Source organism: Oryx dammah, unplaced genomic scaffold, assembly GCF_014754425.2.
Source record: "Oryx dammah isolate SB20612 unplaced genomic scaffold, SCBI_Odam_1.1 HiC_scaffold_29, whole genome shotgun sequence".
NCBI classification, from domain to species: Eukaryota; Metazoa; Chordata; class Mammalia; order Artiodactyla; family Bovidae; genus Oryx; species Oryx dammah.
In genome coordinates this window covers 30105562-30126020 of record NW_024070213.1, presented here as the reverse complement: position 1 = coordinate 30126020, position 20459 = coordinate 30105562, and the positions used below count along the sequence as shown (strand labels likewise).

Here is a 20459-nt window from a genome sequence, read left to right as displayed (position 1 = left end):
CTTTGATACTTTAAAAGTATTTTAAATAACACCACTTAGGAACTTACTTTAAGGAAATAGTGGAAGAAGTGCATAAAGCTCTTGATTCAAAGATGGTCAGTGCAACAGCGTACCCAGTGAACAATAACTTCCACCCCCCTCTTCCCCGCAGCCCCTGGTCACATCATTCTGCTTTCTGTCTGGGCCTTTGACCTTTCTAGGTACCTCATAGAAGTGGGATCATACAATATTTGTCCTTTTGTGTTGTCTTTGAGGTTCACCCGTTGGGTAACATGTATCTTTTTAAGGCTGAGTAATATTCCACTGTATGGATATACCACCTTCTGTTTATCCACTTGTTTGTCAGGGGACATTTGAATTATTTCCCTTTTCAGCTTCTGTGAGTAATGCAGCTACTAAAATCGGTGTACAAACATCTGTTTGAGCCTCTGCTTCCAGTTTTTGGGTGTATATACCTGCAAGTGGGCTTCCCTCATAGCTCAGTTGGTGAAGAACTCTCCTGCTGTGCAGGAAACCCAGGTTCTATTCCTGAGTTGGGAAGATCCCCTGTAGAAGGAAATAGCAACCCACTCCAGTATTCTTGCCAGGAGAATCCCATGGACAGAGGAGCCTGGCAGGCTACAGTCCATGGGGTTGCAAGAGTCGGACGCAACTTGGTGACTAAACCACCACCATACCTACAAGTGAAGTTGCTGGATAACATTTCTGTGTTTAATTTTTTGAGGAACTACCATACTGTTTTCCATAGTGGCTACACAATTTTACATTCCCACCATGCAATACATAAAAGTTCCAAGGAATGATATGTTTTTTGATAACATTTTAGGAACCTAAGAAAATTATAAAGTAGGAAGTATAAATCACTAATAATGTTACCACCCAAATTAATGCTATACCATTTAGAAGTATTATTTTCAACAAATTTTTTCACATTTTTTAACATAATATTTGGTAATGTGCTTCTTAAAAACACAAGGTAGATAAAGAATATACATACTGTAATATAAATTTTATGTTGTCAATATTCTGTTTTTAATACTGCTCTGTATTTTGTTGTTTTATAGTGGCATTAAAGAATTAACACTTTTGAGTGTTGGTTTTGAACTTTTAGGCTGTCTTTATTTTTCAAATGTAAAAAAAGTTGCATTGAACATCTTTGAATCAAAAGGTTTGTGTACTTCTTTGATTATTTCCTTAAGATAAGTTCCTCAGTGGTATCATTTGAAATATTTTTAAAATATAAAAGAAAGACATCTGTTTTACTTTTCCAGGCAGCTCCTCTTGGTATTTTGATGTATTTCCTCGCATTGTTTTTGTAAACTTGACCAGATTCTTTTTTGCTTATTAGTGAAGTTTTGCTGTTTATTCAGTTAAGAGGTGGATGGTAGGAGGGAGGAACTTATTCTATGGTTATTTTCTGTAGGATATAGTAAGTATGACCTTAGCACTGACAGTGGAGTAACAAGTCTAGGTTCTTAACAAACTTTCTAGGAATGGTTTTCTTAAGTATGGAATCCTCCTCTCCACACCCCAAAACTTTACAATTTATTTAAATATAAATGTGAAAAAAATAGTGACATAGATTTTGTCTTCATCTCTCACAGCTTAATGATTCATACTAATAGCCTAAGGGTTAATAATAAATGGTACCAATTTAAGTTATATTAAATGCTAACCCAGGTATTAATCACTAAGAGACAAAAGTGTGGGTTTCATAGATGTTACTAAACCTTACTGTAGATGATGACTGCGGCCATGAAATTAAAAGACGCTCCTTGGAAGGAAAGTTATGACCAACCTAGATAGCATATTAAAAAGCAGCGACATTACTTTGCCAACAAAGGTCCATCTAGTCAAGGCTATGGTTTTTCCAGTAGTCATGTATGGATGTAAGAGTTGGACTATAAAGAAAGCTGAGTGCCGAAGAATTGATGCTTTTGAACTGTGGTGTTGGAGAAGACTCTTGAGAGTCCCTTGGACTGCAAGGAGATCCAACCAGTCCATCCTAAAGGAGATCAGTTCATTGGAAGGACTGATGTTGAAGCTGAAACTCCAATACTTTGGCCACCTGATGCAAAGAACTGACTCATTTGAAAAGACCCTGATTCTGGGAAAGATTGAGGGCAGGAGGAGAAGGGGATAACAGAGGATGAGATGGCTGGATGGCATCACTGACTTGATGGATATGAGTTTGGGTAAACTCTGGGAGTTGGTCATGGACAGGGAGGCCTGATGTGCTGCAGTCCACGGGGTCGCAAAGAGTCGGACACGACTGAGCGCCTGAACTGAACTGAACCGAACCAAGCCTTACCTCAATTGAAATAGTTATTTTTGGATCACATCAGTGAATTAGTCTATTTAGTAAGACTTTACTCTTTCTCAGTAGGATATGATATTTTAAAAGTTGTTTATTTATTTATTTATGGCTGCACTGGGTCTTTGTTGCTGCACAAGGGCTTTCTCCAGTTGTGGCCAGCAGGGGCTGCTCTTCATTGTGGTGGCTTCTCATTGTGGTGGCTTCTCTTGTTGCGACTCCCAGGCCCTGGAGCGCAGGCTCAGTAGTTGTGGCACATGAGCTTAGTGACCCCCGAGGTGTGTGGGATTTTCCCAGACCAGGGATCAAACCTGTGTGCCCTGCATTGGCAGGCAAACTCTCAACTTGTTGTGGATGACCAGGGAAGTCCCTGGGATATGATTTTAAAATAACCAAATAATGCCATAGATCAATTTTATTTAAGAAGAGATGATTACTTTAAATCATTGCTTTTTCAATATTTCACCCCTTTCAAATAACTCACCTCTTCTAGTGTTCTACCCACTTGTCAACCTGTATTTGAAATACCTCTGAAATTGCCTTCAGATAGTTTGTTGAGTTGGATTTGGTGGTTCCCTGGTGGTAAATCACTTCCCTTTCACTGTGGCCTTCAGTATAGGAGATTGTCAGAAACTGTCCTGCTTCTGAAGAATGGTACCTCCTTTGTCTCAGCTGTAAGCTTAGGAGCAGGATCCCTGCTCAATGCCATGTGCTCTTGAGATATAGTAATAAGCCCTCTTCATGATGAATGATTGAAATCCTTCCCTTTTCAATCTCATCTCTCATCATTCAGGTCACGTGTTGTCCAAGCTGGCATTAGAGATGGTTATAGTTTTGAACAAAAATATTAAAAGACCCTGATTTGTTACAATTAGCTCTACTGTCTTATATTCTGAGTCAATCAGGACTTTGTCCAGGGTATAGTGATACTGACTTTGTAGCACAGGTTGACATTATCTCTGTTAGGTGGGATTCAATGAAAGAAGCAGAAGCACTGTGAGTGATAAGAGGGATTGACTGTAGGAATTCTTGGTGGGAATTTGGGAAGTGTTTAGGCTCTTTCTTTGTGTCTGTTGGTGGGCCTGGCATCAGTGGTGCCAGTAGATAGGAAGAGAAGATGCTTCTGCCATGGGGATTGCCCAAACAGAATGCTCCCTGTGAAGATGAATCTCACCAGAACCTGGACCAGTCTCTGGTTGTCTCAAAGCCTCCAGTTTAGGTGAGGCAGCACCTGTCAAATTGCTGGCGTCCTTCCCTGTTGAATTGCACACGATCTGGCTGAGTGTTCAGAGAAGCCCAAGGAGGAGAATCAACAGGATCCAGAGGAACTGCAGGAACCTCTGTTTCCCCAAGGATATCTAGCAGCAGCTAGAGTCATAGGCCCAGCTGCTGCCCCATGCTGGAGAGATCACCAGACCTGACCTTGCACTGCCCTTCTTAAATATGGAAAACATAGCTACTGCTTCACTTCTACCTTCTAAAGCTCTGGCTCCCCAAGTTGACACAGCTCTGTCTTGTCCAAGCAAATGTATGCAGATCCTCTCCCCTGAAGAGGACAGGAGTTCTCTTTATTCATCTTTGGATGATGCTCATTCCTTTTCTTGCTCAATCACATCCTGTGTGATAATCTTGTAACTTAAATCCTGAGATACAAAGTTAGTAACTATTAACACCTTTTGTTTTAGGATTTAGGGGAATGGGAGCCAGAAGGTCAGTCTATCCATCCATTCATCAGCTAACTAACCACCAACAAGAGAAATCCAAACTTGTCTTCTACAGGAATGTCAAAATAGAGGAGAAATGCTTAATAGCTATTCCAGTTCTTGGGTCTCACCTGATCATGTGCTTATAGCTGTTATTTTATAACTGCCTTTTCAACTTTCTGTATCCCTTTGTTCTCAGCAAACAGCTCACTTGGTCATGGGGTCTTGCCTGGTGGGATTTGCCTTAGCAGTTTGCTTGTAATGGGTTTTTGTGGTTTTCCATTAATTCTAAGCAGGGGATGTGGGAATACCAAACGATAACCCTAGAGCAGGGGTCCCCGACCTCTGGGATCTAATACCTGATGATCTGAGGTGGAGCTGATGTAATAAGAACAGAAACAATGTGCACAATAAATGTGATACACTTGAATCATCCTGAAACCACACCCTCCTCCACCCGACCCTGGTTCTTGGAAAAACTGTCTTCCATGAAACCGGTCCCTGGTACCAAAAAGGTTGGGGACCACTGCCCTGGAGGATCCCCACATTCCAGACACCCTGCTGCTCACCTCTGCAGTGTCATAGCAGTCCAGTTACCTTTAATAGTCAGGATCGTTTGCCCTAGTCAGATTACAGTAACCCCTTTCTTTGCCTTTTGGTTTCCTGGCCATGAGGAACCCAAACTGGCCAAGTGGTAATCAACTTCCAATTAAATGGAACCATTGCTTTTTCCCCTGGTAGAAGCAGTCCTAACTGGCCAACCTCTAGACTAGCAGAATCCAAAGTTTCAGGGATGGGAAGCAAACATTTCACTAGTGGGTCACTAGGGGATAGAGGAGCCATGTTTCCAGCCCTGTTTCCCAGGCCCGTGAGTCCTGGCTGTGTGAGGAACAGCACTATTCACTGTTTTGGTAGTAAGCACTCTTGATACTGCCTTCCACTTGGTCCTTCCTACCATAATAGTCCTTACTCTTAGGTCAGGAAACCAGCCAATTGCTGAATGCATGCATGCTAAGTTGCCTCAGTCATCTCCGACTCTTTGTGACCCTATGGACTGTAGCCTGCCAGGCTCGTCAGTCCCTGGGATTCTCCAGGCAGGAATACTGAATTGGGTTTCCATGCCCTCCTCCGAGGCATCTTCACCGCCCAGGGATGCCAGGTTCCACAAGTCTTCTGGCTCCTGCACTGGCAGGCGCGTTCTTTACCACTAGCGCCACCTGGGGGTATCTGTTCTAATTACACCTGCTGGAGCTGGGGAGGTAACCACAGAATAGACCTCCTAGCCCTTTGTGTGACGCGCCTGAGCAGAACGGCATTGATTGTGTGTTTTGCTCAAGTTCAGTCCATACTCTTTAACTGGTGGGTCACCATGGCATTATAGTTCTCCAGGAATTGTCAGATTACAGTTGCTGTCCAGGAACTTCTGAGATGTTATTTTCCCTTTCCCAGTACACAATTACCTTGATTTTCTCTGGAGAAGGATAGTGGAAAGATTTCTGCATGAAGTTTTAGCTGTATATGAGGGTGCTTTTTCAAAGGGCCCCAACCTCTACTTTAAGGAGCTTTGGATCTATAAATTGGCTCATTTCTGGGAACTGGTTGAAGGACTATGATTCTTTTGTGGTAATTCAAATCAGACATGTGTTCACCAGAATCAGGGCCTTTGTACTCTGCCTGTACAGATTACATAATCTATTTCTATTTCAGACTTTATGATCACCTAGCCAGTGGCAAAGATGTCTTTGAGTCAGACTGTTCTAAGTGTTACTTCTGCTTATTGCCCGTTGGGTTTCTCTGGTGGCTCGGACAGTAAAGAATCTGCCTGCAGTACAGGAGACCTGGGTTCCCTCTCCAAATTGGGAGGATTCTTTGGAGAAGTGAATGGCAACCCACTCCAATATTCTTGCCTGGGAAATCCCATGGACAGAGGAGCCTGGCAGGCTCCATGGGGTCACAAAGAATTGGAAATGACTGAGCGACTAACACTTTCACTTTCTGTTGCCCATTTTGACAACCACATCTGCCTTTCCTTTGGTCATGAATTGAATTGCTGACAATTAGCCCCTGTGTCTTAGAAATCATCATTCTCATTGATTCAGGTAGTCTAGTTGAAAGCAGTACTTCCCCTGGTCATTCCTGGCTTACAGAGAACAGCCAACCCAGACCTCTTCAGGGGTTCATTCCCCTCATGAATGCATTTCTTACAGGCTTGGAAAAAGGAGGGTCTCCTGGATCCTCCTGGGGGATCGCAGGAGAGTGGATGATCAACCACTCTAGCACTCCCATCTCCCTAAGCCTCGAGTTCCTCTCCTTTAGTGTATACCCAGAAAGTTCTAGCCTTTCCATTTCATTGGCACCTACCCCTGTGTCATTCCATCCCAAACTTTCTGATAGTCATCTTTGGGGTCGGCTAAGTAAAGAATTGGAGCCACTCCTGGCCACTATAGTGTAGTGTTCTATATCTAGAACTTCTTATTGAATCCACATGAATAAATTTGGCTTCATTCACTACTGTGTATTGTTGGGCTTCCCTGGTGGCTCAGACTGTAAAGAGTCTGCCTGCAGTGCAGGTGACCCAGCTTCAATTCCTGGGTTGGGGGAGATCCCCTGGAGAAGGGAATGACAACCTACTCCAGTATTCTAGCCTAGAGAATGGAGAGGAGCCTGGCAGGCTGCATGCGGTCCATGGGGTGACAGTCAGTCAGTCATGACCGAGCACAACAAGAGGAATTGACGTTTGCCCCCTGTCGGCCAAGGTGAGCCAGCACATCAGCCACAAGGTGAGCAGCAGCAGCGCCTGATCTTATGTCGACTGTAAACCTGGCTGCTCTTTGATTTCCACCTTCCAAATCTCAGACAGACATCACTGGTGGCCAGCCCTAAACCTGGATCACACAAGCGGTTGATACAATACAAAAACAGTAGAGCACCCTATTTTAAATCAACCATATGATTTTATCTCATGGGAAGACATTAAAACTGGACACTTGATTAAAGCAGGCAGATGTTTTAGAAAGCAGCAAGGATGTCTGCAAAATTTTCTAGCTTCCACTGATGTAAAAGGAAACCTCATTTTGACTTTACTACTTGGATTGTTTAGTATCATATGTTAAGGCTTCTTCATAAATTATCATGCTGCCCTGTAATGCCAGTTTTAGTAGCATACTTGATTTCTCTTTTTACTGATACATCATCTTATTTATAATCACCAGCTCCTTACCATGTCACAGTATGAACCCAAATACAAATGTTTTTGTAAAATGATAGCTAAGTAGTTAGGGGATTACTTTTAGATAACTTCCTCTTGCATTAAAGTCTAGTCATTTTACTGAAGTGATTTAGAAGATTGTTGGACCACTGGCCTCCAACATGATTTTTGTTATTGTTTAGTCGCTCAGTTATGTCTGACTCTTTCATGACCACATGGACTGTAGCCCACCGGGCTCCTCTATCCAGGCAAGAATACTAGAGTGGTTTGCTGTTTCTTTTTTCAGGGGATCTGCCCAACCCAGGGACTGAACCCACGTCTCTTGTATTGGCAGGTGGATTCTTCTGAGCCACCAGGGAAGCACACCATAGTAAAATTAATAATTGTTACTTATTAAATGCTTAACTGTGTACCAGATACTGTGTTAAGAACTTTCAAAATTCTGTCTCATTTAATTTTTTATAGCAATACTGTGAAAGCTAGGTATTATCCCCACTTTACAGGTAGGGATTTTGAGGCTCAGTTAAGTATAAGGTACTTAGCCTGAGGTCGCTTAGCCAGTGAGAAGACCTGAGATACACCTCCTGTCAGAGTGGCTCCAAAACGTGCACTTAACCACTTTTCTAGACTACTCCAAGTTTATACAGTTGATGGTGAGGAAGACCAAGAAAATCAATCATAAGGAAACCTAAAATTGTGATTAATTCTGTCTGGTCATCGTATCTTTTTTCTTCCCTTGTAGCTCTGACTGAGGAACTGGATTCTATAACGAGTGAGCTACATGCAGTAGACATTCAAATCCAGGAACTTCTGGAAAGGCAGCAGGAGCTCATTCAGAAAAAAAATGTGCTAACGAAGAGAATAAAGCTGGGTTTAGAGGATTCCGACGCTGGGGAGAGCAGTGAATGTGATTCTTCACCTGCCTCTTGGAATAAAGAAGGTGGGCTCTCTTTTTTTTTCTTTGCTAGTTTTGTCTCCTCTCGTTTCTTTGAACTGGAGTTGAATCATTGTTCTGGGTCAGTGCTTTTCAATGGTTTAGAAGTGAAACTGACCATTCCTTAAGTGGCAAGGGAACTAGTAGGCAGACCATCTTTTACCCATGTCCTTTTAAAATGAAAGCCTTTATTATTCAGACCAAATGTTTCTGACATATTGGAAACATATTTGCTTGGAGAAAGATATTTATTTAACTCAATTTTCTCGGTTGTAATGAGAAGAAATTAAACAAGAAAAAAATTCAAACTCCTCATCAAAGTCTAGTTCATTCTCCGGCCCTAGTGAACAAATCTTCCTTGACTGAGGATCTTGCCAAACATCTTGTTTATCATTAATTTAGAATACTGTAACTCTTGACAGAATTGCAGTACTTTCTGGGCTTTGTTGTCCACTTTTTAAACAAGATATTGACATCAGAAAGTCAATATAATTGTTAACTTTGGTTCATGGTATTTGCGGTTTCTGATACTGTGAATTCCCTGACCGACATTCAGACTATTTATCAGATACTTGACCAAGCACCTTTCTCCTCTGTAGTTTATTTCTCACTGGCAAATGCTGTCATTTTATTCTGATATACTTTTTCTTATGATATATCATTAAATTTGCTTTTGCCTAGCTTCGTGAGTTAAACTGATCTCAAAATTATTATTATAAAAATTAAATTATCCACAGTATTAAAAGTCTTATATATATTGATCTGATTCTTCTCTATTATAGAAGCAGCCATTCACATTTGTGTCTCATTTATAATCCTAAATAGTTCTACTTAACTTGTTATTCTCTTTCTAGATTTTCCATGGTCTGGTAAAGTTAAAGATGTTCTACAAAATGTCTTTAAACTTCAGAAGTTCAGGCCACTTCAGCTCGAAACTATTAACGTCACAATGTCTGGAAAGGAGGTATTTCTCGTTATGCCTACAGGAGGGGGAAAGAGCTTATGCTACCAGTTACCAGCATTGTGTTCAGATGGTGGGTATTAATAAACATTAATTCTAAGGTGAAGAAACATCATTTCTATGAATATATTTTTAAGTCTTAAAAAAATATTTCTGTGTATTTGCCAAAATAAAGTGCATTTTTTGTTTGTCTCTCCACTAATAGACAGTTAATGGAGAAGGAACTGGCAACCCACTCCAGATTCTTGCCTGGAAAATTCCATGGACAGAGGAGCCTGGAGGGCTACAGTCCATGGGGTTGTACACAGTTGTAGACAACTGAGCGCATGTATGAACAGATATTTAAGTCACTTAGAGAGGATATGTTAAAGGCTGAGAGTAGTTCATTCTTTTATGTGATTCCTGAAACATCCTTGAAAAGCATGTTGTAGGAGAAAAAGCCCTAGGAAAGGAATCATTAGGCTTGGAATCGAGCCCCATGTCTTTGTGGAGTGTCAGCTGTGGTCTTAGACCCTGAAGATACTGGAGTCAGCAAATGTATGTGGTCCTTGCTTTTTAGAGGACTCACAGTGTCCGGCGGTGCTTTCTCACACTTTAATGTGCATAACAACCAGCTGGTGATCTGATCAACACGCAGGTTCTGATTTACTATGAGACCCAGATCTTGCATTTCTAATAGGCTCTCAGGTGACACTGATGCTGCTGTTTGAGGACCACTGAGGGGACAGAGGAAGTAAAGAGCCTCTTGATGAAAGTGAAAGAGGAGAGTGAAAAAGTTGGCTTAAAGCTCAACATTCAGAAAACTAAGATCATGGCATCTAGTCCCATCACTTCATGCCAAATAGATGGGGAAACAATGGAAACAGTGTCAGACTGTATTTTTGGGGGCTCCAAAATCACTGCAGATGGTGACTGTAGCCATGAAATTAAAAAACGCATATTCCTTGGAAGAAAAGCTATGACCAACCTAGATAACACATTAAAAAGCAGAGACATTACTTTGCCAACAAAGGTCTGTCCAGTCAAGGCTATGGTTTTTCCAGTAGTCATGTATGGATGTGAGAATTGGACTGTGAAGAAGGCTGACTGCTGAAGAATTGATGGTTTTGAACTGTGGTGTTGGAGAAGACTCTTGAGAGTCCCTTGGACTGCAAGGAGATCCAACCAGTCCATTCTAAAGGAGATCAGTCCTAGGTGTTCATTGGAAGGACTGAGGCTAAAGCTAAAACTCCAGTACTTTGGCCACCTCATGTGAAGAGTTGACTCATGGGAAAAGGCCTTGATGCTGGGAGGGATTGGAGGCAGGAGGAGAAGGGGACGACAGAGGATGAGATGGCTGGATGACATCACCGACTTGATGGACATGAGTTTAAGTGAACTCTGGGAGTTGGTGATGGACAGGGAGGCCTGGTGTGCTGCAATTCATGGGGTTGCAGAGTCAGACACGACTGAGCGACTGAATTGAACTGAACTGAAGTCAGTGCAAAGATCTGGTCTAGGGGTTTTAGGGAAGGCTGTCCTGAGGAAGTGGAATTTTTTTATTTTATTTTATTTTTTTCATTGAAATATAGTTGATTTACAATGAGTTAATTTCAGGTGTACAGCAAAGCGATTGAGTAATACATAAATATGTATGTATATTCTTTTTCAGATTCTTTTCCCTTAAGGTTATTTTAAAATACTGAGTATAGTTTCCTGTGCTATACAGTAGGTCCTTGTTGGCTATCTGTTTTATAGATAGTGCTGTGTATGTTTTAATCCTAAACTCCTAATGTATCTCTCTACTACCCTTTCTCCTTTGGTAACCTTAAGTTTGTTTTCTATGTCTGTGAGTCTATTTCTGTTTTGTAAATAAGTTCATTTGTATCATTTTTTCTAAGTCTCCATATAACTGATATCATATGACATTTGTCTTTGGCTTATTTCACTTAGTCTGATGTTGCTGCCAATGGCATTATTTTATTCCTTTTTTATGGCTGAGTAATATTCCACTGTGTATATATATATATATATGTGTATGTGTGTGTGTGTGTGTGTATGTGTATGGAAGTAGTATTTGAGCTGAAAGCTAAAGGATAAGTAGGCACAGAAAGGAGGAGGAAGGGAGAATGTTCATGCAGGGGAGCAGGATTTGTGAGGGCCCAGAAGTGAGAAAGAGGAGAGTGATAAAGCTGGCTTACAACTCAGCATTCAGAAAACTAAGATCATGGCATCTGGTCCCATCACTTCATGGCAAATAGAAGGGGAAAAAGGAAGCAGTGACAGATATTCTCTTCTTGGGCTCCAAAATCACTGCAGATGGTGATTCCAGCCATGAAGTTAGAAGACACTTGCTTCTTGGAAGGAAAGCTATGAAAAACCTAGGCAGTGTATTAAAAAGCAAAGACATTCCTTTGCTGACCAATAATCTGTATATTCAAAGCTATGGTCTTTCATCTGACAGTAGTCATGTGCAGATGTGAAAGTTGGACCATAAAGAAGGCTGAGCGCTAAAGAATTGATGCTTTCGAATTGTGGTACTGGAGAAGACTCGTGAGAGTTCCTTGGACTGCAAGGAGATCAAATCCTAAAGGAAATCAACCCCAAATATTCATTGGAAGGACTGATGCTGGAGCTGAAACTCTAGTTTCAGCTGATGTGAACAGCTAATGTGATCTGGCCACCTGATGTGAACAGTCGACTCATTGGAAACAACCCTGATGCTGGGAAAGATTGAAGGCAAAAGGTAAAGAGAGTGGCAGAGGATGAGATAGTTGGATAGTATCATTGACTCAATGGACAGGAACTTGGCCAAACTTTGGGAGATAGTGAGGGACAGGGAAGCCTGGTGTGCTGCAGTCCATGGACAGCACTCCTGGTATGTCTTCAAAGAGTCAGACATGACGTAATGACTGAACAGCAACAACATAAAGTGAGAAACTGGTATATTCAGTAACTTGGCAGGGAGAGAGTGGCAAGACCTGCTGAAAGAGTCTTTAAAGATATTTTAAAAACTGTTCCTTCTATGAATGGAAAGCTATGAAGGGTCTTAAACAGGTGAGAAACTTGTCAGAAGGATACTTCCAGCAGATGGAGGAATTCCAGAAATATTTAGCAGATAGGTTGGGTAGGACTTAGTGCTCATTAGATACAGGCCTAGGAGAAGAGATAGTTCAGTTGTCCAGATTTCAGGCTGGGACAGATGGGGTGAAGTTACTTGCTGAAATAGAGTATATTGGAGAAAGAACTTATTTGGAAATGGAGAGAGGGAAGGTGATGAATTTAATCTGGGGTCTGTTGAATTAATGATGCCTGCAAGACATGCAGGTAGAATTGTCTTTTGACTTTGAGGAAAGGTTGGGTCTGAAAGATCTGAGGTTGCTGAGTCTGAGGCTCTTAGTGTGGAGATGGCTATTGTAGTGAATTGTATCATCCAGAGCAGTGTGAGAGAAGAGGGCCCAGAACAGAAAGCAGAACACCAAGAGTTTAGGGGTAAACAGAGAATGCGGGCCTGCAGAGAAGGCTGAGATAGAGTAGCAGAGTGGAGGAGGACAGTCTGGAGACTGGTGTTATTAGAAGCCCAGAGAAGGGAACTTCAAGTAGGGAGTGGTTAATAGTGATAACTGTTGGCACAAGGTCAAATAAAATAAAGACATGGAAGTTCCAGTGGATTTAGTAACATGGGACTCATCTATAACCTTGGCAAGAGCAGCTTCAGCAAAATGGATGGGTGGAAACCAAATAGCAATTGTTTGGGAGTGAGTAGGAGTGAGGAAGAGGAGCCAGTGAAAGAGACAGTCTAGGGAGAGAATTGCTATGAAGGGAGAAAGCCAAGGGGCCCTGAATCAGGTGTCCATTATTTAAGTTTCAGAGAGACTTGACCATATTTGATCAAGTCTCTGTATTTGAAGAGCTGATGCTTTTGAACTGTGGTGTTGGAGAAGACTCTTGAGAGTTCCATGGACTGCAAGGAGTTCAAACCAGTCAATCCTGAAGGAAATCAGTCCTGAATATTCATTGGAAGGACTGATGCTGAAGCTGAAACTCCAATCCTTTGGCTACCTGATGGGAAGAGCTGACTCATTTGAAAAGACCCTGATGCTGGGAAATATTGAAGGTGGGAGGAGAAGGGGATGACAGATGAGATGGTGGGATGGCATCACTGACTTGATTGACATGAATTTGAGCAAGCTCCGGAAGTTGGTAATGGACAAGGAAGCCTGGCATGCTGCAGTCCATGGGGTCGCAGAGTCTGACATGACTGAACTGAACTGACCATATTTAAATACAATGAGAAGGTACCAGTAAAGAGGGAGAAAGTGAGAATACAGCAGAGAGGACTAGTTGAGAGGGTGAAATCCATGATAATGTCTTAATCTGAATATATTTTTGAAACTGGTCTGCTCTCTGCCCCAGGTTGTTTTAAGGAACAAACTATGGAAATCTAAGACCACAAGATTTTAGCAATCTAAATAGCTTTCTTAGCTGTGAACAATTTCAGTTCTCACAGAAAGGGGATTTATTACCAGAACTTGAGTCAGTCAATAAACTCTTAACTGGTTTCTGCTCAGACTGAATTAATCTTGTGTAGTAAGTGGACAGATACTCATGTAACTATCATTCTCAATGATACAAGGTGCTATGTTTGCTTTGGAAAGCTTTTTTTTTTTTTAAAGAAAATTATTTATTTGTTTGGCTGTGCTGGTCTTAGCTGTAGTATGTGGGATTTTTTTTTTTTTTTTTTAGTTGCAGCATGCAGGATCATTAGTTGTGCCATATGGGTTCTATTGCCCTGACCAGGGCTCAAACCTGGGGCCCCTGCATTGGGAGCACAGTCTCAACCACTGGACCACCAGGGAAGTCCCTGGAAAGCTTTTTTTTTAGTGAAGTATAGTTGATTTACAGTGTTGTTATTTTCCACTGTACAGCAAAGTGATCCACTTTTATATGTGAATATAATATATACACATACACACATCCTTTTTTAATACTCTGTTGTAGCTTATCACAGAACTTTTTTCATTGTTTCTTTTTATTGGAGTATAATTGCTTTACTTTGTTGTGTTAGTTTCTCCTGTACAACAAAATTTTGGAAAGCTTTGGAATAACTTTTTTCTGATGTAACTGGATAGTATATGACTTGATTTATGTAATTTTACTGAGGTTACCAATACTGATTGTCAAGAATGGTAGTAAGTTCTAAATGATAATATCTCTCTATGTTTTTATAGGACTGGATAAGGTGAGAGTTTTCTGTATAATCTTATGTCTGTTTGGCTTATCATTTATTCATATTTACTTCCTGTAATAATGAAGGTAAGAAATAGGTGGTATATTGCTAAAGCTGCTTTGAAAATCAGTCTGAATTGGTGAGCAGGGCCACAAGTTAGAGTCAGTTCAGTTCAGTCTCTCAGTTGTGTCCGACTCTTTGCGACCCCATGGACTGCAGCACTCCAGGCCTCCCTGTCCATCACCAACTTGCGGAGTTTACCCAAACTCATGTCCATTGAGTCAGTGATGCCCTCCAACCATCTCACCCTCTTTCATCACCTTTTCCTCCTGCCTTCAGTCTTTCCCAGCATCAGGGTTTTTTCCAATGAGTCAGTTCATTGCATCAGGTGGCCAAAGTATTGGAGTTTTAGCTTCAGCATTAGTCCTTCCAATGAATATTCAGGACTGATTTCCTTCAGGATGGACTAGTTGGATTTCCTCACTGTCCAAGAGACTCTCAAGAGTCTTCTCCAACATCACAGTTCAAAAGCATCAATTCTTCGGCGCCCAGCTTTCTTTATAGTCCAGCTCTCACATCCATACATGACTACTGGAAAAACCATAGCTTTGATTAGATGGACCTTTGTTGACAAAGTAATGTCTCTGCTTTTTAATATGCTGTCTAGATTGGTCATAGCTTTTCTTCCAAGGTGCCAGTGTCTTTTAATTTCATGGCTGCAGTCACCATCTGCAGTGATTTTGGAGCCCCGCAAAATAAAGTCTGTCACTGTTTCCACTGTTTCCCCATCTATTTGCCATGAAGCGATGGGACCAGATGCCATGATCTTAGTTTTCTGAATGTTGAGTTTTAAGCCAACTTTTTCACTCTCCTCTTTCACTTTCATCAAGAGGCTCTTTAGTTCTTCACTTTCTGCCATATGGATGGTGTCATCCACATATCTGAGGTTACTGATATTTCTCCCAGCAATCTTGATTCCAGCTTGTGCTTTATCCAGCCCAGCATTTCTCATGATGTACTCTGCATATAAGTTAAATAAGCAGGGTAACAATAAACAGCCTTGATGTACTCCTCTCCCTATTTGGAACCAGTCTGTTGTTCCATGTCCACTTCTAACTGTTGCTTCCTGACCTACATATAGATTTCTCAAGTTATAATAAAGAAGGTAAATGGTTGAAACTTACTCTGGTGGTGGTATGAAATTTAAGGTGGATTTCTTTCTTTTTTAGGTTTTACCCTTGTGATTTGCCCACTGATCTCCCTTATGGAAGACCAGTTAATGGTTTTGAAACAATTAGGAATTTCAGCTACCATGTTAAATGCTTCTAGTTCTAAGGTATGCTCCTGTGGCTTTTGTTGTATTTTATTTTTAATTTATACTCTTCAGTGAAGTAGGAACCTTAGCTACAATTGAGTTGCTTATAAAAGAGAAAACTGGTAATTTTATGTTGGAATCAAAAATCACCACTTATAGATCAGGCTAGCCCACTACTTATTTTGTATGGTGTGTGAGCTCAGATTAGTTTCTATAGTTTTAAATGGTTAAAAAAAGAATCAGCAGTGGAATTTTCCTGGCAGTCCCAGTGGTTAAGACGCTACACTTCCGCTGCAGAAGGCACAGTTTTGATCCCTGATTTGGGAACCAAGACCTTGCATGCTGTATGGCATGGCAAAAAAATAAAAGAAGAATAGTGAAGTGTGAAGATTAAAAGTGTGAAATTTTGTGAAGTGTGAAAATTATATGAGATTCAGATTTCAGTGACCATAAATAAAGTTTTATTGGAACAGAACCATGCTGGTTCTTTTATGTGTAGCCTCTGATTGTTTTCACACATGACAGAGTTGAGTAGTTGTGATATGGACTACAACACCTAATGTTTACTATCTAGCACTTTACCGGAAGTTTGCTGACTAGTTTCATAGTATCCATTCTAAAACAGTGAGAAAGAATTTCTGATCATGGGATATAATTAAATGCAAAAAATGAATTAGAAACAAGATACCCAACCTTGTAGAATTTCTTCTATGGAAATGGACTCTCTTACCTTTATCTGTACAATAAAGCATTTCCCAGGTGTTCTTTTTTAAAAAACATATTATTAAAAAATTTCAAAATATACAGAAATAGAATAGTATAAAAACTATTAAGTAGCTTTAACAGTGATCAACATATGGCCAGTTTTTTTTTCATCTGTATACCCCCAATTTCCCTCCCTGCCCACCCTTGGTTTATTTATTTGAGACAAGTCCCAGACATCATACCGTTTCAGTTGTAACTTCTTCAGTATGCATCTCTAACATTTAAAAAAAATAACTAAAAAATATAACTAAATGCCATTATCACATCTAAAAATTTAGTATTAGTTCTTTAAAACCATTAAATAAAAATACTCAGATTTCTGTCTCATCAAATGTTATTACCTGTTTAAAATCATGGTCCAGATTCACGCATTATGCTGTATTGGTTGATATTTCCATAGGTTCCTTTTATTTCTTGTTTGTTTCCTGTGCAATTATTGTTTAGGTTTCTTGTGTTTTTTTTTTTTTTGTGTGTGTGTGTGTGGTCCTTAAGTTTCCTATATTCTGTCTCTTCCTGATTGTATCCTTGTGATGTTATTCCACTTGTTACTTTTAGTCTAAAAGTTGACTGAATTTGGGCTTTTTTTTTTTTTTTTTTGCTGTAAGAGTATACTTACTCCTGGTATCACTCAGGAGGTATTTAACGCCTGGTTATTATTTTTTTGTGTGATATTAGTTTGATCAGTGGGGTCACCTTATGTCTGCCTGCTCTATAATTATCAAGTTCTCGATCAGCTTTTCATTTAATGGCTTTTAGTAGCCACTGATAATAATTGCCCCCCTTAGAATGTTATTTAATTACCGGGTTATAAGATGGTGATTTCTAATTCTCACTTCTTAAATTAGCTAGATTTTTCCTGTAAAAAAGAACTTTTTTCTTATTAACTCTTTGCAGATTGAAAGTTCTTTCTCTTTTTGGGGGCTTCCCTGATGGCTCAGATGGTAAAGAATCTGCCTGCAGTGCAGGAGACCCCAGTTCAGTCCCTGGCTTGGGAAGATCCCCTGGAGAAGGGAATGGCAACCCATGCCAGTATTCTTGTCTGGAGAATTCCATGGACAGAGGACCCTGGCAGGCTATAGCTGCTGATAATAATTGCCTACCTTAGAGCATTATTTAATTAGGGGGTTATAAAATGGTGATTTCTAATTCTCACTTCTTAAATTAGCTAGACTTTTTCTGTAAAAAAGGACCTTTTCCTTATTTATTCTTTGAAGATTGAAAGTTCTTTCCCTTTCTTTACCAGTTTTCATTATGGAAATGAAATTTCAAGTATTATGGAAAGAGTTGGTTTTTCAGCATTCTGCAAAGGTGGACAATAAATTCTTTTTTTTTTTTTTTTCAAGTATCATTCTAAGCCTATGGATTTTTAACATGTTTGATGTCTTTCCAGCCATGGTTATTATTATTTTTTTTAATGTTGAAGTAGTCCCATGTTTGGGTAGGGAGAGTCTATTTAATTTGGCCCCTAGGTCTAACTCCTAGCTTTTGAGTCTTTGGTTTCTTTTCTAAGATACATCGTGCTCATTTTGTGTATTTCTTCCCAGACCTGAAATCAGCCACGTCTTCAAGAAGTTCTGGTTCTTCTAGTCTTTCCCAAATAGTTTTAATTTATTTAAACTCTTGTGTCATTTTAAGTGCTTTCTAATTTAACAAAATGAATCTATGGAGAACATTGCCATACTGCACTTTTTTAAAATTGAAAAAGAGAGTAATAATAATGGAAAGTACAGTTGACCCTTGAACAATGTGAGAATTAGGGGCCCTAACTGTCCACACTGTCAAAAGTCTGTGCTTAACTTATAGTCAGCCTTCCACATTCAGGGATTCAACTAGTTGTGGATCATGTGGTACTATAGTCTTTACTACTGAAAAAAATCTGCATGTAAGTGCACCCATGCAGTTCAAATTGTAGGAGGCTCAGTGGTAAAGAATCTGTCTGCCAATGTAGGAGACATGGGGTTCCATCGCTGGGTTTGGGAACATCCCCTGGAGGAGGAAATGGCAACCTACTCTAGTATTCTTGCCTGGGAAATCCCGTGGACAGAGGATCCTGGCGGGCTAGAGTCCACAGGTTTCGAAAAGAGTTGGACACGACTGAGTGACTAAGCATCCTTTTCTCAGGCAATACCTCAGATATTTGCTCCTCTAAAATTTCTGGGACATATAGACCAATCGAAGTATTTAATACACTTTGCCATTTCTTAACAAAACTAGGAATATCTCGAGGAGTTAACAAACTGCTTTCCTGGGATGATGAAAGCATGTTGAGTTTCTGTTTCTCTCACATTCACCACTTCTTTTGATCCTTAATTAGATTAGAAGGAAAAATACAACATCCAGTATACTAAATATTATGGGAAACAGCAGCACTAAGGACCAAATAGCTGTTACCTCTTAAGATGTATTCTAATTATATATAATACATGATATATAGAATCTCATTTTAATTATTCATAATTATAAAATCTTGATATAATGAATCAGATACTTTGTAAAACCTAAGTAGATTATGAATAGATTTGATAACATCATTAAAGTATCTAATCAAGAATAAATTTTGTTCTATGAAATCAGATCTATGAGATGATTTCAAATATAACATTAAAATTAATAAAACCTGTCTTTATCACCATACTTACTGCACTTAGCTTACATGTTGGCATTTATTGTGAAAAATTTAGAATTATGCCTTCATGGAGTAAATGCTTTTGGGAGTGTCTTCATATTCGTTGTTGTGTTCTCTTTTTTGTCAAATGAGATTGATTATTCTTTTATCAGTTGTCTGAATGTAAATAAATATCTAAAATGCTATTTGCACAGCTACCATGAAGCTCAGTACTGGGACATCATTTTAATTTTAATGAAGTAAGCATCTGCTGCTATAGTAGTCCAAGGCTGTTGCTTCTGAGTAATGAGCATCTTCATTTACCACTGAGTATTGCATTCTGCTGGCTTAGTTCTCCTATCATTGTGTCTATATTTCCTTTCAATAGGAGCATGTGAAATGGGTTCATGCTGAAATGGTAAATAAAAACTCCAAGCTAAAGCTAATTTATGTGACTCCAGAGAAAATTGCAAAAAGCAAAATGTTTATGTCAAGACTAGAAAAAGCCTATGAAGCAAGGAGATTTACCCGAATTGCTGTAGACGAAGTTCATTGCTGTAGTCAGTGGGGACATGATTTCAGACCTGGTATGTATGTTGTGGGCTTTTCAGGTGGCGCAGTGGTAAAGAATCCACCTGCCAATGCAGGAGACACGAGTTCGATCCCTGGGTTGGGTGGATCCCTGGAGGAGGGTATGGCAACCCACCTTAGTATTCTTGCCTGGAGAATGCCGTGGACAGAGGAGCCTGGTGAGCTACAGTTTATGGAGTCACAAAGAGTCAGACATGACAGAGTGCACACACACATGTATATTCTATCTAGAAAACTCCGTGATGCTAGGGACTCTTTTCTTACTCAGCTTTACATGATGCAAATCCTTGCTTCCATTAAAATTATCTTCTTAGGTAATCATTACTTATTTTTTTTTGCCTTAATACAAGAGGAGCCAAAAGGCAGAATCTTTAATCTCTTTAATCCCCACCCACCATGGTAGTGCTTATTAGTCCAGTTTCCTTTATCTTTTGAAATGTGTATATACTGTACTTTGTCATCTTTAGCTGTAAAGATTTACTGATTTCTGGATTCTCCTTCATATCTGTTGAGGAGTTTGCTTCTGCTTCACAGTTGTCTCTTTTAGTCGTCGTTTTAGGTATCTTCAGCACTCGCTTTAGGATCTACACCCAGTGAACTCCTCAATGTTATAGTTCTGTGGTATACTTTAGTAACCTTATTCTTTGCTCCACCAGCATAATCTTACAGTCTTAGCCTAAATCAGATTGCTCAAACTTGTTCTATGCAAAGAAATCTGAAAATCAATTTTTTTTTTGCTGTTGAGCTGTATGAGTTCTTTATCAGTTTTGTGTAGTAGCTAACCTCTTATCAGATACGTGATTTGCAGATGGTTTTTCCCATTCCCTGTGCTGTCTTTCATTATGTTAATGGCT

At 39.9% G+C, this 20459-nt stretch overlaps 1 protein-coding gene across 1 annotated transcript in view; it reads left to right on the top strand.

The window, feature by feature from the left end:
• Positions 1-20459, top strand: part of RECQL (RecQ like helicase) — a 35848-nt gene that overhangs the window by 3764 nt on the left and 11625 nt on the right. The window contains exons 3-6 of the mRNA XM_040235306.1: positions 7968-8165; positions 9014-9193; positions 15559-15665; positions 19403-19601. Coding sequence (XP_040091240.1) covers positions 7968-8165; positions 9014-9193; positions 15559-15665; positions 19403-19601 — 684 coding nt within the window. The remainder of the gene's footprint in view (positions 1-7967; positions 8166-9013; positions 9194-15558; positions 15666-19402; positions 19602-20459) is intronic.